The sequence below is a fragment of the Macrotis lagotis genome, chromosome X (genome assembly GCF_037893015.1).
Source record: "Macrotis lagotis isolate mMagLag1 chromosome X, bilby.v1.9.chrom.fasta, whole genome shotgun sequence".
NCBI lineage: Eukaryota > Metazoa > Chordata > Mammalia > Peramelemorphia > Peramelidae > Macrotis > Macrotis lagotis.
The window spans coordinates 24,921,794-24,946,987 of NC_133666.1; the positions used below are offsets into that span (position 1 = coordinate 24,921,794).

General features: G+C 39.9%; 1 protein-coding gene across 3 annotated transcripts in view; it reads right to left on the reverse strand.

Annotated features, from left to right (window-relative positions):
• The window catches only part of SMARCA1 (SNF2 related chromatin remodeling ATPase 1), a 110,559-nt gene extending 85,601 nt beyond the window's left edge, over positions 1–24,958 (reverse strand). For all 3 annotated transcript variants that reach the window (XM_074207815.1, XM_074207817.1, XM_074207816.1), the window contains exons 1-6: positions 24,724–24,958; positions 20,189–20,275; positions 16,921–17,087; positions 16,545–16,645; positions 16,326–16,426; positions 13,661–13,840 (exon numbers count right to left, since the gene is read on the reverse strand). In XM_074207815.1, the coding sequence (XP_074063916.1) occupies positions 13,661–13,840; positions 16,326–16,426; positions 16,545–16,645; positions 16,921–17,087; positions 20,189–20,275; positions 24,724–24,837 (750 nt within the window). In that variant the 5' untranslated portion in view covers positions 24,838–24,958. The remainder of the gene's footprint in view (positions 1–13,660; positions 13,841–16,325; positions 16,427–16,544; positions 16,646–16,920; positions 17,088–20,188; positions 20,276–24,723) is intronic.
• Between the last annotated feature and the right edge of the window lie 236 nt (positions 24,959–25,194).

Consider the following 25,194-nt stretch of genomic DNA (forward strand, 5'->3'; position numbering starts at 1 on the left):
GCAATTTTAGCAAAGTTGCAGGTTATAAAATAAACCCTCATAAATCCTCAACTTTTCTTTATATGTCTAGCAAGATACAGCAGGAAGAGCTAAAAAGTGAAATCCCATTCAAAGTAACCTCAGACAATATAAAATACTTGGGAGTCTATTTGCCAAGACAGAATCAGAATCTTTTTGAAAACAATTATAAAACACTTCTCAAACAAATTAAATCAGATTAAATAACTGGGCAAATATCAACTGCTCATGGACAGGTAGAGCTAATATAATAAAAATGACAATTCTACCAAAACTAAACTATCTGTTTCGTGCCCTACCAATCAAAATTCCAAAAAATTACTTTAATGAGTTAGAAAAAATTGTAAGTAAATTCATATGGAAAAATAAAAAGTCAAGAATTGCCAGGAGCTTAATGAAAAAAAGTATAAAAGAAGGTGGCTTAGCCCTACCTGATCTAAAATTATATTATAAAGCATCAGTCATCAAAACTGTTTGGTATTGGCTAAGAAATAGAGTGGTGGACCAGCGGAATAGACTAGGTGTAAAAGCAGGAGATGATTACAGTAATCTGCTGTTTGATAAACCCAAAGAGTCCAGCCATTGGGATAAAAACTCCCTCTTTGATAAAAACTGCTGGGATAATTGGAAGTTAGTATGGAAGAAACTTAGATTAGACCAACACCTCACACCCTTTACCAAGATAAGATCCAAATGGTTACAGGACTTAGACATAAAAAACAATACTATAAGCAAATTAGAAGATCATTGATTAGTTTACCTGTCAGATCTATGGAAAGGGGAGCAGTTTATGACTAAGGAAGAGTTGGAGAACATCACCAAAATCCAATTAGATGATTTTGATTACATTAAATTAAAAAGCTTTTGCACAGATAAAACCAATGTAATCAAGATCAAAAGAAATGTAGTAAATTGGGAAACAATCTTTACAACTAATGATTCTGACAAAGGACTCCTTTCTAAAATATACAGAGAACTGAGTCATATTTTTAAAACAAAAAGCCATTCCCCAATTGACAAATGGTCAAAGGATATGCAAAGGCAATTTACAGATGAGGAAATCAAAGCAATCCACAGCCATATGAAAAAATGCTCTAAATCATTAATTATTAGAGAAATGCAAATTAAAGCTTCTCTGAGATACCACCTCACACCCCTCAGATTGGCCAATATGACCAGGAAGGATAATGATCATTGTTGGAAGGGTTGTGGGAAATCTGGGACACTATTACACTATTGGTGGAGCTGTGAACTCATCCAACCCTTCTGGAGAGCTGTTGCCCAAAGGGCAACAAAAATGTGCATACCCTTTGACCCAGCAATACCACTACTGGGTCTATATCCTGAAGAGATGAAGAAAAAGGGTAAAAACATTACTTGTACAAAAAATATTTATAGCAGCCCTGTTTGTGGTGGCCAAGAATTGGAAATCAAGTAAATATCCTTCAATTGGGGAATGGCTTAGCAAACTGTGGTATATGTATGTCACGGAACACTACTGTTCTATTAGAAACCAGGAGGGACAGGATTTCAGGGAAGCCTGGAGGGATTTGCATGAGCTGATGCTGAGTAAGATGAGCAGAACCAGAAAAACACTGTACGCCCTATCAACAGCATGGGGGTGATGTTCAACCTTGAAGGACTTGCTTATTCCATCAATGCAACAATCGGGAACCATTTTGGGCTGTCTGCAAAGGAGAATGCCATCTGTATCCAGATAAGGAGCTGTGGAGTTTGAACAAAGTTCAAGGACTATTCCCTTTAATTTAGAAAAAAAAACAGATATCTTACTTATTGTCTGATCTTGTCACCTCTTAGACTTCTGTTCTTTAAGGATATGATTTCTCTCTCATCACACCCAATTTGGATCAGGGTACAACATGGAAACAAAGTAAAGACTGACAGAGTGCTTTCTGTGGGGGTGGGGGTGGGGAGGGAAGCAAGATAGGGGGAGAAATTGTAAAACTCAAATAATATCCTTAATAAAAATTAATTTAAAAAACATATGATCAGATGATTCCCTTCAAAGTTTCAAAGATGATTTTCTTAGAATACAGAAATATTCAATTTTGGAGAAGATATGTGAAGTCTCTCCCCACTCCAATCCATTCCTCATTCAGCTACTAAAGTGGTTTGCCTAACGTGTGGATTTGACCAGGTCATCACCCCCAATCCCACTCAAGAAATTCCAGTGGTTCCCTATTACCTCAAGAATCAAATACAAAAAGAAAAAGAATCAAATAAAAATCCCCTCCTTGGCATTCAAAATTTTTTATAACAACTCCCTCCTATCTTTCTAGTCTTCTTGTAGCTTATTCCCTTCCATACTCTTCCATCCAGTAATACTGACCTTCAGGCTGTCCTACAAATAAGAACTTCTACCTCTTGACTCCAAACATTTTTTTCTGGCTGTCCCCTATGCCTGGCATGCTGTCCCTCGATCTTTAAGCTTCCCAGACTTCCTTCAAGTCCCAACTAAAATCCTGTCTTCTACATGAACCTCTGTCCAACTCCTCTTAATTCTAGTGTCTTTCTCCTGATAATTATTTTCTTTTCATCCAATATGTAGCTTATTTGTATAAATGTATTTGCTTGTTGTCTCCAATTAGATTGTGAGATCCGTGAGGGCAGGGACCATCTTTTTCCTCTTTTATTTATCCCTGGAGTTTAGCATAGTGCCTACTATATAGTAGGGATTTAATACATGTCTACTGACTAATTAACAATACACTGTTGGTGGAGTTGTGAATCTGATAATTCTCCTAAATAATATGGAATTTTGTAAGAAGAGAAACTAAACTATTCAAATCCTTTTATCCAGCAATGGCAATATTAGGTAAAAATTCCAAGGACATCAAACACAAAAAATTAAGTCTCATATATACCAAAATAATTAGAATGGTACTTCTTCTGATTGACAAGAAATAGAAACAAAGTAGGTATTAATCAAATGGGTAATAATAACTAAACAAGTCATGGTATATGAACATAATATAATATTCCTGTGCAAGAAGAATACCAAATACTGATCCAACCATCCAATATAGTCTTATTTTACTTGACTGCAGTTTGTTAGTAATGACTTATGAATGCTAGGAAGGGTGGAGAAACAAAATTACTTTAGTTTTGTGGAAGATTGGCCTTTATCAATGATCTGCTTTCCTAGTAGTGATTGCTAACTTTTATATAGGTGTTAACATCTGTTTCAGGAACATGGCAGTATGTTTACATGTTCAGTTTTGTTTAATTCAGTGACATTTCTAAGTTGATTTGTTTAAATAAATTGAGCAAATGATAAAAAAAAAAAGAAATAATACCAAACAGACAACAGAGAAGCATGGGAAGACTTATATGAACTGATATAGGGCAAACTGAGCTAAACCATGGAACAAATTGATGACAATAATGTAATCAATTGTTATAATATTAACAAAAATAACACTAAACTAAGATTTTCTATAACCATACTATCAGATGCTGTCACTGTGTTGTTACAAAACCAGTTGGTATGGGGCGGCTAGGTGGCGCAGTGGATAAAGCACCAGCCCTGGAGTCAGGAGTACCTGGGTTCAAATCTGGTCTCAGACACTTAATAATTACCTAGCTGTGTGGCCTTGGGCAAGCCAGTTAAACCCCATTTGCCTTGCAAAAAAACCTAAAAAAAAAAAAAAAAAGAAAATTAAGGACAAAGTGGGCTAGCTAGATGGTGCAGTGGACAAGCACTGACCATGGAGTCAGAAAGACCTGAGTTCAAATCCGGCCTCAGACATTTAATAATTACCTAGCTTTTTGACCTTGGGCAAGTCACTTAGTCCCACTGCCTTGCAAAAAGAGCAGAGGAGAGGAGAGGAGAGGAGAGAAAATGAAGGACAAACAAGGCCTTCACCTTCCCCAATTCACAATTATCCTATGTAACAAAGAATAAAAAAGCAAAGGGAAAAGGGCTATTCAGGAAAACAAAGCACCTTATGTAAACTAAATCTGATAATACATATAGTGTTCCACAGCCATAGTACCCATTCTGAAAAAAAAGGAGAGGTTCATTTGATCATCATCTCTTCACAGTTAAGCATGACCAACAAAATTTCATAGTGTTCTTTTGGGGGTTTTATTTCTCACTGCTCTTTCATTTACATCATATATATTGTTTTCATGGCTCTGCTCACTTCACTCTACATCAGTTCATGTAAGTCTTCCCATGCTTCTCCAAATTCTTCATATTCATCATTTTTTTTGCAAGGCAGTGGGGTTAAGTGGCTTGCCCAAGGCCACACAGCTAGGTAATTATTAAGTGTCTGAGGCCGGATTTGAACTCAGGTACTCCTGACTCCAGGGCCGGTGCTCTATCCACTGTGCAACCTAGCCACCCCCTGTATTCATCATTTCTAACAGCACAGCAATGACTCAGTACATTTATGAACCACAACTTATTTTAGCCATTTACCAATTAATCAATCAAGAAGTATTAATTAAGCACCCATGGTGTGCCAGCAGGCACTGTGGTAGGGATAAAAACAATCCCTACTTATAAAGAGCTTACATTCAAATGGGAGAGAGCTCAAGTACATGTAAAATATATAACATGAATAAATTACAAAGTAGTTAAATACAAATAGTTTAAGAGGGAGGACACAAGCAGTTTAGGGTAAACAGCAAAGTCTTCAGGCAGAAGACAGTGCATGGTATTGAGTTGTGAGGTAATTCAACCATTCTGAAGAGCAATTTGCAACTATTGGAAAGGGGATATAAAACTGTATACCCTTCAACCCAACAATATCACTAATAGGTCTATATCAAAAGGGATAAAAAAAAAGGGGGAAAGGATTTACTTGTATGAAATTATTTATAGCAGTTATTTTTTGTGGTAGAAAAGAATTGGAAATTGAGATGTCAATCAATTGGGAAATGGTTGAACAAGTTGTGATATATGATTGCAATGAAATACTATTATGCCAAAAGAAATGATGAGCAGGGGTGGCGTAGTGGTGTAGTGGATAGAGCACCGGCCCTGGACTCGGAAGAAGCTGAGTTCAAATACAGTATCAGACACTTAATAATTACCTAGCTGTGTGGCCATGGGCAAGCTACTTAACCCCATTTGCCTTGGGGGAAAAAAACCTAAAAAAAAAAAAGAAATGATGAGCAGGATGATTTCAGGAAACAAAAAAAAATTTAAATGAACTGATGCAAAAAGAAGTGAGAAGAAGCAGGAGAACTTTGTACACAGTAAGAGCAAGATTGTAAGATGATCAACTGTGAATGACTTAGCTATTCTGAGCAAACCAAAGGACTCATGATAAAATTGCTATCTACCTCCTGAGAAAGAACTGATGGAGTCAGAAGGCAGATCAAAACATACTTTTTAACTTTCTATATTAGTTTTGTATTTTTTGGTCTTTAATTTCTTTTCTAGATCAAATTGCCTGCCTTCTCAAAGTGAGGGAGAAAAGGAAGAGAGGGACAGAATTTGAAACTTGGAATTTTTATAAACGAATGCTAAAAATGTTACTTATGTGTATTTGAGAAAAAAATGTTTTTAATTCTCAGAGAAAAAAATAAGATGGATCATGAGTTGCATCTTAAAGGAAGAGAGAGAACTTCTGTGATAAAAAAGAGGAAGCATATTCAGGCACAGAGATGAGAGTTGGAACACCTCGTATGATGAATTAAGAGATCAGTATGGCTAAATCCCACAACATAAGAGGGGGAGTGATGTCCAATTATTCTAGGAAACTAGGTTAGAATCATATAAAATGTAAGGCTTTAAAAGCTAAACTGAGGAGTATATATTTTACCTTAAAAGTGATGGAAGGGGGGCATCTAGGTGGCATAGTGGATAGAGCACTGGCCCTGGAGTCAGGAGAACCTGAGTTCAAATCCAGCCTCATACACTTAATAATTACCTAGCTGTGTGGCCTTGGGCAAGCCACTTAACCCCATTTGCCTTGCAAAAAAAAGTGATGGAAGCCACTGGAATTAACTGAATAAGGAAATGACATGGTTAGATGGGCATTTATGAAAAATGGCTTTCACATCAATGTGTAACATGGATTGGAATGAGGAGAGACTTGGGGCAGAGAAAACAATTAAAAGACAAATGTGAAAGTTAAAATGGCAAAATGTCCATTTGAGAGGCGACCACGACCTGAATGCAGGTTATGGCTAGTTGTATGAGTAGAGAGGAAGTATTGGTTATAGATGTTATGAAGGTAGAAATAGCAAGATATGGTAAATGATTACAGAAGTAGAGTGAGAAATCAAGGATAATTCTAGGAATGAACCTGGGAGACTAGAAAGAAGATGGTGCCTTTGAGAGAAATTAAGAAATTTGAAGGAGGGAAGATCTAGGAGTAGAAAGATAAGTTCATCTTTCAACAGTCTGAGCTTAATACTTCTCCTGCATATCCAGTTGTAAATCCTCAGAGGAGCAACAGGGGCTGAATCACAGATCTAGGAATCACCTTAATAGCAATAATAGTTAACCCATGGAAGTATATAAAGTCAATGACAGGAAATGTGTCTAATAGAGCAAAGAGATGAGAGTTGAGGCCAAAACCTGATGGAATGCCCATAGAAGTCTTTAAATTGGGGGTGACAAACTGAGAGAAAATAGTGTCACAGAAACCCAGTAAGAGGACTGTATCCAAGAGGAGAGGGTAGTAAATGGTGGTCAAATGTATCAGATAGGGTTAGGGCTGGACCAAGACTATCAGATTTGACAATTTAAAAAGATTATTAGTCATTTTGTAGAGTATTTTCATTGAGTCCTGAGGTCATAAGTCAAGTTATGATAAGGAGTTATGGAAGAGTAACAAAGGGCAGCAGAAACTGAATATTTTTTAGAAATTTGACTAAGAAAAGGAGGCGAAACATAGAACAATGGCATGAGAGGATGGCAAGTTCTAGTTAAAGTTTTTTAAGGATAGAGAAGAGTTGGCCATATTTGAAAACAATAGGAAAGAAAGCAACTGAGAGGGAAAAGTTGAGGATGGGGTAGAAGGGAAGATCAAATTTGCTGGAAAAGATGAGAGCAGTGAGATGAGATGAAGGATATAAGAAGAAAGGTTCTTTCAGCAAAGAGAAAGGCCATCTTTTCATTAGAGATTGAGGAAAGGAGCAAGTAGAAGATGAAATCAAAGGGATTTGAGATGAATAAAATGAGAAAAGAGGGAGTTCACACTGAATGTTTTCAATTTTCTCAGTAGAAGCAAGGTCTTCAGTTGAGGAAAGAGAAAGAGGGTTGAGAAGGCTTGAGGAAGGAAGAAAATGTCTAAAATAAGTTCTGAAGGAAATGAAATGGAATTCAATGAGATTGTCTTATTCCAGTGAGGACCTAGTTGAGGCTGGATAATGTAGCACATTAGTGCTGTCGTAAGATATCCTCTAGCTTCTTCAGTGGCTCATGATAAGGAGTAGAAGAGGAAGACTGTGGTAGAAACCCAGGTCCTAGGTTTAACAAAAGAAGAGTGGCTGCAGGGATTCCAGAGCTGAGGACAGTGGAAAACTAACATGGCCAACTAATGGGTTGAGGTTAAAAAGGGAGGAAAGTGTTGTCAGAGCAGGGGCAATGGTCAATCAGGTGGAAGGAATAAAAGGGGTTTTTTTTAATTAATTTTTTAATTTCTGAATTTTACAATTTTCCCCCTAATCTTGCTTCCCTCCCCCCCCATCTTCCACAGAAGGCAATCTGATAGTCTTTACACTGTTTCCATGCTATACATTGATCAAAATTGAATGTATTGAGAGAGAAAACATACCCTCAAGGAAGAAATAAAGTATAAGACATAGCAAAATTACATAAGATGACTTTTTTTAAATTAAAGGTAATAGTCTTTGTTCAAACTCCACAATTCCTTCTCTGGAAACAGATGGTATTCTCCATCGCAGATACCCCCAAACTGTCCCTGATTGTTGCTGCACTGATGAAATGAGCAAGTCTATAATGGCATACAATGTTATGGTGCACAATGTTCTTCTGGGAACAGAAGGTTTTCATGGGTTTCTGTTTTGTTTCCAAAACTGCTGCTATAAATGTCTGGGGGCACATGGAACCTTTCCTTTCTTTTTATCATTTACTTCCTTAGGGTATATTGCTAAGCATGTCAAGAGACATGGACATTCATGGAACACTATTGTTCTATTAGAAACCAGGAGGGATGGGAATTCAGGGAAGTCTGGAGGGATTTGCATGAACTGATGCTCAGCGGGATGAGCAGAACCAGAAAAACACTGTACACCCTTAACAGCAACATGGAGGTGATGATCAACCTTAATGGACTCACTCATTCCATCAGTGCAACAATCAGGGACAATTTGGGGTTGTCTGCGATGGAGAATACCATCTGTATCCAGAGAAAGAACTGTGGAGTTTGAACAAAGACCAAGGACTATTGCCTTTAATTTAGAAAAAAAACTGATATCTTATTGTGTGATCTTGCTATCTCTTATACTTTATGTTTCTATCATAAGGATATGATTTCTCTCTCATTACATTCAATTTGGATCAATGTATACCATGGAAATAATGTAAAGACTAGCAAATTGCCTTCTGTGGGGGGAGGGGGAGGGAAGTAAGATTAGGGGAAAAACTGTAAAACTCAAAATGAATAAAATCTTTAAGAAACAAAAAAGAGGGGCGGCTAGGTGGCGCAGTCAATAGAGCACCGGCCTTGGAGTCGGGAGTACCTGGGTTCAAATCCGACCTCAGACACTTAATAATTACCTAGCTGTGTGGCCTTGGGCAAGCCACTTAACCCCATTGCCTTGAAAAAAAATCTCAAAAAAAAAAAAGAGACAGAGATGGACATTGTAGTCACTTTTTCCACATCACTTCAAAATTGCTTTCCAAAAAAGGCTAGATGTCTCCCCAACACCATTCCAAAATTAGGATTTTTTTAAATATGAGAATTGGAAGAATGAGAAACATCTCAAAACCTGAAACTAATATTCTGGAAAGAAAATAACAGGTTACCAACGTTTGAGTTATTTCAGACATTACCATCTGTGTTTCTAGTTTGAACCCTATGACCTGGACAGATGTCCAAATAAACTCCAAATTAAAACAAAGGATATGGAAAAGATATTAAGTGTAATTATAACAACTCCTACCCAATCAATGTAAATAAACTTTTGAAAAGATATACATACATATATATATAATATACACATATTTACATATCCTATAGGTAATATATAACTATATATTTCTATAGGACTATAGGAAATGGATAAAAGACATTGACTGCTCTTTCTTAGAAAAGCTTAACTAATATTTTAAAAAAAACACCACCAGAACAAAGAAGTCGAAAGAGTCTCCATATTTTTTCAGTCAGTAAAGCCTTGATCTCATTGCCAAGCAGAACAAGTCAGGGCAACACCAATGTGGATAAACTCCTTGACAAAATACTGCAAAGAAAGATGACAAGATTGGAAGCAGAATCACCTCATAAAATAATGTAAAATCTTAGGGAAAAACACCTAAACTAAATCATTATGCATTTAAGAAACTAGAAAGCAAGATACAGATGAATTACAATCTCTGTCTGTATTGTGATGATATATTGCTATTGCTACCTGTTCTTATCATCACTGTCAAATTTAACAACACATTTGGTAAATTCTCATAAAGAAGAGACAGAGACTTATAGATGAGACAGTTGTACAATAATAATTATTTAAAAGTGCTTTCATAATGGATCCAAAAAATAATCATTGATGGATCAGTATCAACTTGGAAGGATATTGCTATTAACTCACAAAAGGTATCCATGATTTGACCCTGGACTATTTAATTTTATTATCAACAACTTAGATAAAGGAAGAGAGGCATATTTATCAGATATACAGGTGATCAAAAGATAAAAGGGATAGCTAACATATGGGATGACAGTGAGAATAAAAAGAAATCTTAAGACTGTAGCACTATACTAAATCTAAGAAAATGAACAGATGATGGGGACATGTAAAGTCTTACACTTGAGTTCAAAGAAGAACAAGGGGGCAGAGTATAGAGAGACACTCAAATTAGTCCAGGAGCTCTTGTGAATAGTGAGCTCAGACTAAGTTCACAACTTTTTATGGTAGCCATATAAGTGAATGCTATTTTAAATAATTAAAAGATAATGTAGACATTAAAAGAGGTGTACAGAAAGTCTAAGGAGGTGGCTAGGTGGGGGGTATGGGGTAAGAGACACTAAGAGCAGTTTTCAAGTATTTGAAAGTCAAATACCTAGAAGACAGATTTAGTTATATAAAGTACAGATCTGGAGATGGAAGAGATCTCAGAAGTCATGTTCTGTCTGACCCCAGAGGGCAGAATGAAGAATAATATAGAAAAGTGACAAAGAGGTACTTAAGGTTTAATATCTGGGGGAAAACATCCAAACAATTAAAGGTTATCCAACAGTGTAGAGAGCTTCTTTTTAGGAGGTCTGGGACCTCCTCCAATGCCCCACCATCCCCCATCTGCTTATTTGTTTGGAATGCTGTGGAAAGCATTCTTGTTTAGGCATCAGTTATAATATCAGTTATTTAAGTCCCTCCAGAATAATGGAACCACCACAATTAGACTAGCTCCTCAGTACCAAATGAGAAATCAGAATTGGCATTCAAGAAAATAAAGTTCGAAAGAATTAGCTACAACTACAGGAGAAATTCATAAAGGAGGCAAAATGAAATACTGTTAGAATTCCTTATTTTCTATGTAGAGGTGGAGGCCTATATGGGGTACAATGCATAAACTGCCAGACTTCTTCAATGAATGGTGCTAATCTGCTCCTCCCCCACATCAATTTGTTGTCTTCATTAAAAGGAATGGTTCTCTGGGTAGGACAGAGAGGAAGGATATATTCAAAAGTGAAGGTGATATAAAATAAAAAAACATACTCTTTTACTTAGATGAAAAATAAGATTTTAAGCACCAACCTTGGAGTCAGGAGTACCTGGGTTCAAATCCAGTCTCAGACACTTAATAATTACCTAGTTGTGTGGCCTTGGGCAAGCCACTTAACCCCATATGCCTTACAAAAAAACCTAAAAAATAATCATTTTTTAGTTCTTTTATAACTCTTGTTTCATTTATTCCAAGAATTCTGCTTGAGTTTATTTCCAGGATGCATATTTCTTTGAAACTTTGTCTATAGTTATTTTAGTTATTCTCTTTTTCTAAGTTTGTGTCTTAAGGCTTCTTATCACTCTAATAGTGCTTTATGATGGCATCCTTTTTGATTTGCTCCTTCTCCCAGACTGGGTTCTGTACACTTTGAGGTAGAGGGCTATCTGGCCTGAGCTCCTGTTTTCTTGGGGTACTAAGTGTTGTATTACTGGAACTCAGGAATAACTCAAACTCAGAACTCACAAGTTTTTGGTGTGATACAGGTTAACAAAATGTGATTGCTGCTCTCCTGCTCTGGGTTCAGCAAAGTCTTGATCCAAGTTCCAATAGACTGATTTTGGACTAAATCACTAGAAGCCAGCAAGGAAGCTCTTCTGATTCTGAGGCACAGAACTGCAAACTCCTGCTTGGGCTGGGATTCCTGCTATGGTGATTACTGTGCAGGCTTCAGATTGGGCTGCAGGCTGGAACTGAGACTCTGCCCTGCTCCTGGCATCAGAGTAACACCACTACTGCTTTAGTCTGAACTTATTTCCTGCTCAGTACACAGCCTAGGTATAATATACACAGTATATAGTCAAGAGTCTGAGACTGCTCCATAGTCCAGAATGCTGTCCCTGGATGCAGTCTCCTCAATCCAGAGCTGGGTAGTAAGTGACAGAGTTGTCAAATGCCACTTGCTCCCAATCTCTACACAAGATCAAGAATCTCAGATCCTGTCTTGTCTTGGACACAGCTTCAGCTTCTTTTAGCTCCTAGGCAGAAAGGCTTCCTTGTGGCACACTCCTGGCCAGATCCCATCCTCTGGGATCACGAATCTCTCTTCCATCTCCCTCTATCAATTTGGTCTATTCAAAATGACTTAGTGTTAATTTTTTCTTGGATTTCCCTAATCAGAATTTGGTTGGACACATTTTCTTGATCTTTGTGGAGGAGTTGGGTTTTCTTCTTCATGCTACTCTGCCACCTTGGCTCTGCCCGTGACTGTTCCATGCTTCATCTATGTACATTATCAAACTATAAGACTGGTGTCTAAAAATAAAAAGTGCTGGATTCAGATTTGGGTTAGAACTCTGGCTCTGCCACTTACTACTCATGTGACTTAAGGCATGTGACTTCCCCTCTCTGGTCAGTTTCCCCAGTAAAATGAAAGGAATGGATTAGCAAGAAAGCCCTAAGGTGCCATTCAGTTCTAAATCTATGATTGAATGATTCTACATACTTCTATAGTCATATTCCATATTCCTAAGACAAATTCGATGCAATTTAACAAGGACTTCTATTGAACACCTAATACACATAAGGCACTGGTTTAAGTGCTGAGGATACAATGAGAAAAAGGAAAAATGCTTTGTGTCCTCAAGAAGTTTACATTCTACTGGGAGCTCCCCAGCCACAAGATAATTGGAGAAGTAAAAAGAGTATTAACAGCTGGGCAAATCAGGAAAGCTTTCCTCAGGGGGTGGCACCTGAGTTAAGCCTTGAAGAGAGCTAAGCACTCTACAACAAAGGGGTTGGGGAGGGGTACATTCCAGGCAAAGAGGCATACTCTGTGCCAAAGCATGAGGGTGGGAGATGGAATACTATACTCAGGAAACCAGAAGCAGGAAAGTCTAGCTTGAATGTAGAATGAGAGAAAGATAGCAGTGTGCAATATCTCTTGAAAGGTAAGAAGGAGCCAGACAAAACTGGGAAACAATTGCAATGCACCAGGCTACCCAGTTATAAATAAAAATATTCTTCCCTTGCAAATGAAATCAAATCTAAGCCAAGCAGCACAGCAAATGTCCAAGTCATATACATTTACAAAGTAGTTTTTGGCTTCAAATGCCTAAAATACTGCTTATTTCAAGCTAACATCAACACTTGAGCCAAAGATAACATTTTGAGGAATAGACACGCCCATTCTGGTAAGATACAGCAAATAGCTAAACATGAGTTCAATTTTAAAATGTTTAGACTAATTATCCACTAGTTTAAAAAAATGAATTGTGTATGAGAGGAGTCATATGGATGGATGGAAGTAGAAGGAAACCAAACCAGGAAAACAAGATAAATATTGACTACCACAATGTAAATGGCAAGAAAGTAGGTGAAAAAAAAAGAAGCTGAGCACTGTGGGATTCCAATGCCTTAGCATGACCCTAAAGGAGAGATATGAGAGTGCACAGCACCCTCCCTTCTTTGCACAGGTCGGGGGATATGTGTGTGTGTGGATAATAACAGAGTTGGTTGCTGTGTTGGTTAGTTTTTACTGAACTATTTTTCCCATCTTTCCTTTTTAGTCTTCATTATAATGAATAGTTCTCTGTTGTGGGGAGGAGGGATTTTATTTTAATTAACAAATTAAAGTACTAGAGAAACACAAGATAGCAATAATACAATTCTAAAGCAAAAGAAAAGGTGTGTAGCACTGTTCAGCTAGTTGTGTAGTTACTAGGAGGAATAGGAGCAGCCCCAAAACTACAACATGAACATACTGGTTTTTCCAAGCACCATTAGATTTGGATATACCTAGTTCTTACTTACTCTTGCATCCTTGTCCCCAATGAGACAAACAGCCCGGAGAGAGGGCACCCAGCGTTTAAATTCATTCATCCAGTTGTGTAGAGTAGACTTGGGAACCAAAACCATGTGAGGTCCAGGAATGTTGCGATAGTGTTTTAGATAGCCAAGCAATGCAATAGTTTGTAATGTTTTTCCAAGACCCTGCATTAGCAACACAAGAAGAGAAAAGTCATAAAACTTAAAATAATGAAACATGTTATCAGCACTAACAATGGAACTGAATATTTGCCCATTCTCCCACATGTAGAAGGAAAAAACAATTAAAAATACATCAAGGGGAAAAAGTCAACTTTGATTCCTAGATTCTTAGTATTTCCTGAATCAACAAAAGAGAACTGCAACAAGAAGCCAGGAGACATTGGAGTGGAAGAATTTTCAACACATTCGATCCAATCCAAGAGGCATCACGTATATAAATACTATATACAAACCAACAGGCTAGGTAGGGGGAGGGAGAAATAGGCTATTACATTATACTGGAATTATAGAGGGGACATTCCAAGACTTCTTTGGTTAGAAAAGATTGAAGCATGGCTCCAGAATCCAATAACTGAAAGTATGCCCACTGAAGGCCTCCCAGAGGCACCCTTAAGGTGATGCAAGAGTCCTGAAGGCTCTGGCACAGCTAAGCCACAGTCTTACAATATAGTCCAGGTGAAAGATAGACCATCACTTATGGGAGCAGTCTCTTTCACACAGCTTATTATCAAAAGGTTCTTTGAACTCCACTATTTCAGAAAATGACCATGTAGACTTCGTTCAACTCAATTAAGCACCAACTGTCTACAAGGAGTTGTGCTTAGGCACTGGAGAAACAAAGAAAATTATAAATTCTGTGACCTCAGAAATCAATATGGCCTCCACCAGATCATATTGGAGCACCACTAGATTAACCAGATCAAATAGCCCCATTCCTTTTTATAATAAGATGTCATTTCTTTTGTCTAGTACCCAACCTTGAGATGATGCTACCTCAAAATCTGCTGGTTATTTACAGATTCATCTTTGTATATCAAATTCTGGGTCTTCCCTGCAGCTCTAAAACAGAACCAAGACAAGGGAAAGGAAACCCCATAGTATAGGTTAAAGAAGGCAGGAAACCTGCCTCTTTCACTTAACCCTGGACAAGTCACTTTGGTTCTCAGAACCTCAATTCTCTCACCTGCAAAATGGGAATAATAACACACTGGGTTGTCATGATAATCAAGTGAAATCATATTTGTTAAGCACTTTACAAGCTTTTAAGCACTTTAGAAATCAGGGACAATTTGGAGCTGTCTGAGATGGAGAATACCATCTGTATCCAGAGAAAGAACTCAGAGTTTGAACAAAGAGCAAGGACTATTACCTTTAATTTAGAAAAAAAACTGGTATCTTATTGTCTGATCTTGTTATCTCTTAGACTTCTTGTCTCTTCTCTAAGGATATGATTTGTCTCTCATCACAACCAATTTGGATCAAGGTACAACATGGAAACAAAATAAAGACTGATAGATTGCTTTCCGTGGGGGTGGGGTGGGGGAGGGAAGCAAGACTGGGGGGGATTGTAAAACTCAAATAAAATCTTTAATAAAAAAAGAAAAGAAAGAAATGCTAGTTGTTCATATTACATATGGAACAAGAGGTCTTGCTGAGAAACTCAGGAATTTTGGAGTTTGGAAAATCAGTCAAGAAGTTACTTTTACTATTTTTTACAAACTTTTAATATTGTGCTACATCACAAGGACACTATAAAATAGCCAGCTGGGGGCAATAGACATATTTCTCCATAATCAGGAACTATTTCTTCCCCCAAACTTAAACAGAATTTTGTCTTATGTAAAGCCTTGGAAAGGAGAGGGAGTCACTACAATGACCCCAAAGGATTCTGTGACTAGGCAGATATCTCAAGGAAGTTATTGACAAAAAAGAAGGCTCAATCTATATCAAACTATTCAAAGCATCACTCTTCATAACAGCCCAGAACTGGAATCAGAGTAGATGCTTATTGCCTGAAGAATAGTTAAACAAATTATGGTACATGAAAATAATGGAATGTTAGAATGCAGCAAAAACCAACCATCGTGATAAATACATCATCTATGCGTTGGGAGATTCACCTGAACCAATATAAAATTAGGGCTAGTAGTAAAAGGAAAAAGACACACAAATGACTACAACATTATAAATAAAAAGAACAACCAACCCAAAATAAATGAAACTGCATATCACCACATTATAAAGAACAAGTCTGACCCCAGAAAAAAAAAAAACAGAAGATAGCTCCTCCCCCACTCCTTGGCAAAAGTGGGGCTCAACAGATAAAGAATACTGAACTTAAGGTCAGATTTCTTTAATGTGATCATTGGTTTTGCTCAATTAGTTTTCTTCTTATTCCTCTTCAAAAAATTTCTTTTTCCTAGCTGTGCGACCTTGGGCAAGTCACTTAACCTCACTATCTTGCCAAAAATCAAAACAAAACAAAAATTCCTCGTTATAAGGGATGACTCTCTGGAAGGTGGGAGAGGGACAGATTCAGGGGGGAAATGTAGGCACAGTAAAAACAAACAATAACAATAAAAATGAATTTGAAAAGAGAGGGAATCCAGGACTCACTGTTTTGCCACCAGTTCCTTTGGTTCCTTACCATTTCATCAGCCAGAATGCCATTAACTCCATTTTCATAAAGTGAGATCATCCAGTTCAGGCCCCTAACCTGATAATCTCGCAGAGTTCCTCCTTTGACATCTGCAAATTAAAATTAGATCAACCATCTTACCATAAAGTATCTTTCTCTTAATGGCACCAAGTAATGTCATCCTTAAACCAACCCGGAAAAAAATCATTGAGGCTATGTAGTACTCACATGATGGAGACACTTCGAATCGAACACAAACATTCGATGTCTTTCGACTTTCAGACAACAGTTCTTCATCTTCTTCTTGTTCCGTCCGTCTGTGGCGATAACTGAAAGGGACAACGAGAGAACTACCTGCCTTCATGTTCAATCTGAACTTGGGCTTTAAAAATAAATGAATGATGACTTCCTTGTCTCCTCTGAAATTTATTTGGACACATCTGCATTATGGCTAATCCTGAAATAAATCATCATTAAGTCTGACTTCAGAACTTCTGGTGGAAAGAGTTCTTGCCAGCTCCATAGCATCATAACTAAACTTACCACAATCTACTCATATGGGACTGTCTAACATATGACTAAAAAGAGAAAGATGCAAACATACTCCCCAGCTGAGAGAAGGCATTGCTTTTCATCACGCTTCACTCGGGGACGTCCCACTTTCACCTTCAGAGGGGATGTTGGTGATTTCTGGGCTGCAGGCTGAATGAAATGAGCAAAAAGCTCGGTCTGCTTTAATAGAAATTCAAATCTTTTTGCTCGATCTGTTTTCTAGAAAGAAAAATAACACATTTATAACATCTTTTAATCATTGTTAGAAACAAGAAAATTTTGCTTTAAAGGTCTTCAAGTCATAATATAATTATTTTCTCTTTCTCATTTTTAAAAATCCTTTAAGACAACAGTCAAAGAAACTTATCGGTGCTACTTCATAAAGACCTCCCCCAGATGACTTCACCAACAAAATGTGAAGAGATTGGATTTGATGACATTCAGGGACTCTTTCAACTGTAAGATCATTTCATTCTTTCAGGGCACTGGAATATGTTTAGTAAATTATTCCACCTCGGACATTTATTGCCTATGTGAGCTTGACAGGTTACTTTCCCTGGAAAATAAGGGTTATCCTGCTGCATTACCTCTGAGGTCCCTTCCAGCTCTCAATCTATGATCCTATGATCTTTTCAGATCAATTAAGTTAATAACCCACTCACTTGAATGACTTCATAAACCCCTGAAAACAAGCAGCACAGCCTTCTTCAATAGTTAAGACCAAAAGAAAATCAACTTTCTGAAAAAAACAACGTGGTATTTTTCAATTCCAAACTAATGAAACTTGAATTCTACTCTCATTTACCCAGCACCATATATAATGTACTATCTTATAAAGTGCCTAACAAACATTATCAGATTTGATCTTCTCAACAACCCTATCAAGGAGGTACCATTTTACAAGGGAAAAAACTGAAGTTCAATCAGATCACAGAGCTAAGAAGTTCCTTGAAATGGTACATAAATAACGAATTCTCTGAAAGACTCATAAAATCTGTTATGAAATTAGGAATGTTAGTCATTACTTTTTTTTTTTAGGTTTTTGCAAAGCAATGGGGTTAAGTGGTTTGCCCAAGGCCACACAGCTAGGCAATTACAAAGTGTCTGAGGTCACATTTGAACTCAGGTACTCCTCACTCCAGGGCCGGTGCTCTATCCACTGGGCCACCTAGCCGCCCCAAGTCATTACTATTGATGAATAATGTAATGCCATATGCTAAATTCTTTTAGGAGTAGACTATAACTAAAACCAATACCAGAGGTGGCTAGGTGGCGCAGTGGATAGAGCACCGGCCCTGGAGTCAGGAGTACCTGAGTTCAAATCCAGTCTCAGACACTTAATAATTACCTAGCTGTGTGGTCTTGGGCAAACCACTTAAGCCAACTACCTTGCAAAAAAAAAAAAAAATCTAAAATAAAAAAATCAATACCAGCCTATTTCTTCTCCAAAGTGTTTCAATAGCATTTCCCTCCTTTTTTTTTCCTTTTTGCAAGACAACAGGAGTGAAGTGACTTGGCCAATGTCACACAGCCAGTGTCAAGTGTCTGGGGTCAAATTTGAACTCAGGTCCTCCTGACTCCAAGGCCAGTGCGCTATTTGACAGAATTTTCTAAATTGACGAACATTTCTCCATTCAGATACACTCACGGGGAAGTGTGTATTACACCAACAGATAGGCATTTTCACTGGCTGTCCCCCACACCTGGAACACTTTCTCCCCTTTCTGGCTTCCTGACTGCCTTCAAGTTCCAGCTCCAATCCTACCTTCTCTGGGAAGCCTTTTCCAGATCGCTCTTTAATTACTCCCTCTTTGCAGGATTACTTATTTCTCCTTTATGTGGTTTCTTTGTACCTAAGTCTTTCCCTGCTGTCTTCCCTGTTAGACAGCTGCTCAAGAACAGGGCCTGTCTTTGGTCTATCTTTGGAGCTCTGGCTCAGAGTCTGACACCTAGTAGGTATCTAAGAAATGCTTCTTGGATGACTCATGAGGTCATTCAGTGTATTAAAGCTTGAGACATCACAATACCTGAGAGTAATTCTCAAAACATTAGATTGCTTCTTGCCACAGGAGAGCAACACAGCATTAGCCTTTGCTAAAAAAAACTCCTCCCCTATAGCCAGATCAGCTGTGTCTTTCTTAGATTCAAAGGGACTTGGAGCATTTAGGAAGGAAGGTCACAAAAAGGAAAGCACCCGGAAAAACCTATGTGGGACTCTGCAATTTAAACATATTCAAAACAGTAGCTGGAAGAAACTGGAAATGTTTCCATTTCATTTTGCACCCCCCCCCCCCATCATTCACATCAGCTGTCCTGGACAAGGCAAAATCAGAAAAATAAATGTGTTTCCCCTTTTTTTGAGGGGAGCAATCATCACTAAACAAAGAGCTATAATGCCATCATCTTCAAGTAGCAATCTGAAACAACCCCCCATACATACACACACACACACACACACACTCTCTCTCTCTCTCTCTCTCTCTCTCTCTCTCTCTCTCTCTCTCTCTCTGTCTCTTCTAGCTTTCCCAAGCTAATGTTTTTATTTAGCAGCCTATCTCTCTCCCCAAAAAAAGTGAAATTCAATGATCCCAGGGATAATAATAATAGTAATAGTTAACATTTATGAAGTACTTACAATGTAAGTGCCCATTACAATTATCATCTCCTCTAATCCTCACAGCAACCCTGGGAGCTTCAGTTGAGAAACTAGTCAAAATTGAAGTCCCCCTCTCCCAATGGATTCTAATACATGAAAATGAAAATGTAATCTGAGAAATGTGGAAAACAGAAAGTTACCTTTCCCTAGGAACATAACTCACCTAGACCATGATATTTCTTTCAACTTACTACAATTCACTCACAAAAAATACACCAAAAAGTGTTCTGGGAATGTGTCAGTTTCCTCAGCTTTAAAATAGGGCTAATAACAGCAACTACCCTGAAGGGTTGCTATAGGACTCAGAAAGAGATCCCCCAAGTAAAGAGCTTTGAAAATGCTGGTCATTATTATGAAAACCCTGGCTATTATTATTTAATGTTGCTACAGTGAGGTCCAATGGGGTCTTAGAAAAGAGACATAGAAAGCAAGTCATAACTTCAGTTTTACTGTCCTCTACTAGAAAACTGGGGAGCAGCTTTTGGGGGGAATAGAGCAGCACTGGTATAGAACGTAGAACCAAAGAAGTTTGGAACCACAAGGGATCTTAGGGCTCCTGGGAAATTATTTGATTCTCTTATCATCTCACACTTTTATTCGCTCCCTTCCACTACACTAAGACAAACATGAACCAATTCAATCACACTCAAGCTAAAGCACATACCATTTTCTCTTCATATTCAGAATCAATTTCCTTTTCAGATCTGCAAGTTTTGGGAGGAGGTTTCAGTTGAAAAGGAGAGCTGTTTTTCTGAAATTTATAAGAACAAACAAGATCAGATGACAAGGTAAACAGCAACAACAAGAGAAATAGTCTTAGTTGACTCATAAAAAAAGAAGTAAATTGATTTCAACAGACAGAAAGTAAAAAAAAAATCACTTAGCTGTGTGACCCTTGGTCAAGTCACTTGACCCTGTTTGCCTCAATTTTTTCATCTATAAAATGAGTTGGAGAAAGAATGTTAGCCCAGAGGGCCCCAAATGGGATAAGGAAGAGTATGATCCAACTGAAAGCACCAGACCCAGCCCAGGGGGCCTAAAGGCACACACCTTTGAAGTAGAATCTCCACAAGGAAAAGTACTCTGAGGACAGGAACTGGGTTACCACCCCTAATATGAATTTTTTGTCATTCTTTCCAAAATATTAGATCGCAGAAATCATAATTTAATTAATTTAAAATGAATAATGTTCAGTATATTCTAACAATCTAGAATATACTGTTTAATTGATAATAATCCAAAGTTAAAGAACATGATTAAAATGCAGAAATTCTGATTTCCATTTATGTAAATTAAGTAGGCTCTTAGAAAATCAGAGTTATCATTTTTATAAATTTATGTTTTGATTAGTAATTTTAAAAATGTTAGTATTAAGGCAACATGAAGAAATCAAAAGCTGGCAAACAAGTGGCTGAGGCCAGGAGCCATCTTTTTTTTTTGAATCTATATCTCTAACACCTGGTACAACACCTTTCTCATTGGAGGCACTGCACCCATTGCTAGCAAAGAAGTACCCTTAGGATCACCACTGCTGGGCAGTAAAGAAAGAAAAGAAATATCTCATCTAAGCAAGCAGGCAGGCAATAAACAGTTATTAAGAACCAGAGGGTCCAAAGAATACCAAAAAGACAAATTCTGCTGTCGCAGAATTTCCACATTGTCACATTTCATCTGTTAGACAAGAACTAGAGGGGTGGCTAGCTAGTGTAGTGAATACAGCACCGGCCCTGGATCAGGAGGACCTGAGTTCAAATCTTGCCTCCGACACTTATTAATGACCTAGCCCTGGGCAAGCCACTTAACCCTTGCAAAAACCTAAAAAGAAAAAAAAAACTAGAAAAAAAAAGAACTAGAAGCCCATCAATGTCTGATGACTGTCATGGTTCAGTCATTTCCTCCTATACTCCACTATCTCTCAAAGTCTGTAGAAGTAAGGAATGGCTAAATAAATTGTAGGCATCAAGATGGAAGCTGCAGTGGCTTCTGAAGTCAGGAAGATTCCTAGGTGTGTGACCTGGGACAAGTCACTCTGCTTGCCTCAGTTTCCTCATCTGTCAAATGACAGAAAAAAATGTTCATACAAAGATTTATTTTGACCTAGTAATTTCTAGAACTTCTCAGTGTGGAAGAATACTTAAAAGAATAAGGAACCCTTGGGTTCTAGCCCTATTTCTAAAGTGAAGAACAATGGGGAAAGCAGGTCCCACAGGTTCCAAGTCCTTAGAAGTTGGAAGGTGAAATTCGGTTTTCCAATTTCATAATACTAAAAATTGCCACCTTCCTCAGGCAAGACTATAAACATACACTCAGGAACTTTTACTCAAGGAAAAAAGGAAAGTCTTAATATAACAAAGCAATTTGACTCAATGAGCTTTTGCTAACTTTTCAGAAGTATCTGAAAACCCCCTGATAGTTTATAATGCTAATTAAAATTCTGGATCTGGGAGCAGGAGAGACCAAGTTTCCCTTAATTAACTTGCATTCCCTTCCCAAAGTATTTGTTTAAACCTATCAGGTAAATTTGGTCTCCCAAAATATACATGTTGTTTTCAATGAAGTTGTAGATTGGGGGTACCATGCAAAATGGAGGGGCATGGCACCCAGAGGAGGAACTCAGGAAAAGGAAACGAAAGAAATGAAGAACACAGAAGGGGGGAGGCAAGACACCATGATTATAATCCCAATTTGATAAACTAAAAAGCAGTGCTTTGAACCTTTGAACCCCCCCCACCAAGAGATGATGCACCACCTTCCTCCAAGAGAGGAAGTGCAGCTTGGAGGAGAATGTGGCCCACCCCTTTTCACTTAACTGTGTATCTTAGCTGGTAGATAAATGCTGTTAATAATGACAAAACATTTTTTCTGATATCTAAATAGGAAAAAAATCCAGGCCTTAATGTGGTAGGGTCAACTTTTAAATTTTATCTTTAAATATTTCAACTAGCCAGAGGCTGCAATGCAGGGTCCTCATCATACTCTCTTTTTCTTTTCTGGTCAGTTCACTTTGTGCCTCTAAGTTTCAGTTTCCCCATCTGTGAAATGGGGATAAGAATCTATGCACTACCAAACTCACAGAGCCATATTAAGGAAGTGCTTTCAAAACCTTAAAATCCTACAGACACAGGCATTATTGTTTTTTCCTGGGTATTTTTGTTCCTAAAAATACCCTCTCTAATAGGGCAACTTCACCTCCCAAGAAAACACATCCCAGAAGCAAGATTGCCTCCAAAATCTGTAATCAGTCAAGAGAAGTCAGAAGTCTCCAAAGGTTATGTAACACGGACTTGTTCTTCCTGTGCTTAAACCCAGCACATTTACTGTTACTTTGTACATAATTTTAACAATATTAGTTAGCAGAGTGTTCCTTAGACAACAGACAGCTACAAGTGACTCTATGGTCCACCCACCAAAGCTTGGGAAGGCCCAGCCTAGCATGTCCTCATATAGAACTGTTCCAGTCTTCCTAATCCGATGGTTTGGTCCCAGTCCCTCCAAAAATCCTCCCCGGGGGACCCTCTGCTGAGTCTTGAAATTGGGTCAGCAGTGAAGTTAAATCGCCCCATTTTCCTTTCCCCCTTCATTCATCCATCACTTGTTATCTTGCACACATCTGGAGCCCAGAATCATCATGGTTAAGACGCTGCAGGCAACTTACACTCAGTATGCAATTCTCTGGGCCTACATACTGACATACAACACAATATTATATATACCTGATGTCCCCAAAGGCTAATTGCAGTTGAAAATCTTTTTTTTTCCTAAGAATTGAGTGAAGTGGCTTGCCCAAGGTTACAGAGCTAGGCAATCATTAAGTGTCTGAGGCTGGATTTGAACTCTCATTGTCCTGACTCCAGGGCCCATGCTCTAGCCACTGTGCCAACCCAGCTGCCCCCAAAACCTTTTGTTAAATGGTTGAAAAGTACCCCTAAGACTTTTGGAACACACTGCAAAACAGGACCAGGGGGGTTCACAGTTCCCAAAACCTTGTCCTTGGTTTTTATAAAGATGAAAGCAGATGGCAGGACCCAGCCACAGGCTTTCCCGATTCGGCACCATTTGAGAGATTGTAAAGTGTGATCTGAAACTTAGGCATCAAAAGAACTGAGGAGCAAATAAGAGGCCTCTGGATGTTCTTTGGAATCTTTATGAAAAAAACTTTGCTCCCTGCTGCTATTTCCAGCGAAACACACTCAGGTTGGATTTCTTGGAGCCTCCTTTGAGCTTTATCAAGGGTCAAGTGGCAAAAGAGTCCAGTGTCTCACTAAGGAGCCTCCTTTTAAGGCCTTCAAGCTTCTAACAGGTTCTTTGGGGGGGGGGGCTGCAAGGGAGATTGGGATAGCTTGGCAAGAGGAACCATACTGATTGCCTTCAAAGGGCTGCTATTTGGTCTTGGGGATTCCTAGGCCCAGCCCGGTCACTGGAGAGCCTGGGAGCACTCCTCAATGGCCCTCCACAGTACAAATGCAAGTGTGGCGCACCTTAAAAGGGAAAATCGCAATGTAAGGCCAGACCACCCCAAAAGCCATGGTGGATCAGCAGCTGCCCCCACAGTGGGCAAATGCTGGGGCCAACTTGGAGCTGGGCTTCTGACTCAGATCTCTGGGAGCCCGGGCCCTGAGGCCGGAGGGAGGAGGGCCAGGGAAGCATCCCTTCTAGAAGACGAAGCCCAGAGCAGACACCGATCCTCACAGGAGCTGGCGAGGAGCTGGCGGGGCTCATCACCCCAAACATCTGGCATTCAAGGAAAGCTTCCACTGCGCCTGTCCTAGGGGCTGGAGGAGGCTGAACGGGGAGGGAGGAGAGGGGGGGCCGAACGGGAAATCGGGGGCAGAGGGGGCCCAGAAAAGCCGCGACGGCGGGGGCGGCCGCTGCCCCCCTCCCTTCGAGGGGCTGCAGTCCAGGGTGGCCTGGCTCGGCCACGGGGGGCGGGGAAGGCCCAGCCCGGGGAGGATGTCGTCTCCCCATCCCCAAGGCCGGCCGGGCCCCGGCTTCCCCCCCCCATTGCGAGGGGGCTCGGCCTCCGCGCCCCTGCCCAGGCGGCCTCTCCCCGCCCCGCCCCCTCCTCCGGGCCCAGCCGCCGGCTCCGACGGTGGGCCCGGAGGGGGGCACCCTGCGGGCATGGACGCCGCGGCGGACGCACCCAGGCAGCGCCAAGGCAGCGGCCCCACCCCCCCCACCCCCCGTCCCCCGGGCACCTACCTCGTCTCCGTCTTCGTCTCCCCGGTCCCTCAGGCCCGCTCCCGCCTCCCGGGCGGTGGAGGGGCCCGGCTCCTCGTCTGCTCCGGCCCCGGGGCCGAGCTGCTGGGCTTCCATGGCGCGGCGGGGAGGCCGCGGGTTCGAGGCTCGGGCCGAGCCCGGGCAGTCGGGCAGCAGGAGAGCGGGAGCCGGGAGTCGGAGCGCACAGCCGCCGCCCCCTTCTCCTTCTCCTGCCCAGTCTACGTCACGCTTTTCTCCGCCCCCCGGGCCCCCTCCCGGCGCCCCCCACAACAATCGCGAGACTCCCCCCCTCCCTCCCAGCGCTCGAGTGCTGCCTCCACGCCTGGGGAGGGACGAGAGCGAGCGCTCCTCGCCCCCCCTTGACCCCCAGCGCAGGCGCTGGACCACCCGTCGAGGGGGAGGGGAGGCGGGGGAGGGGGCCCAAGTGAGGTCCGGCTCCTTGCCTTTCTGTTT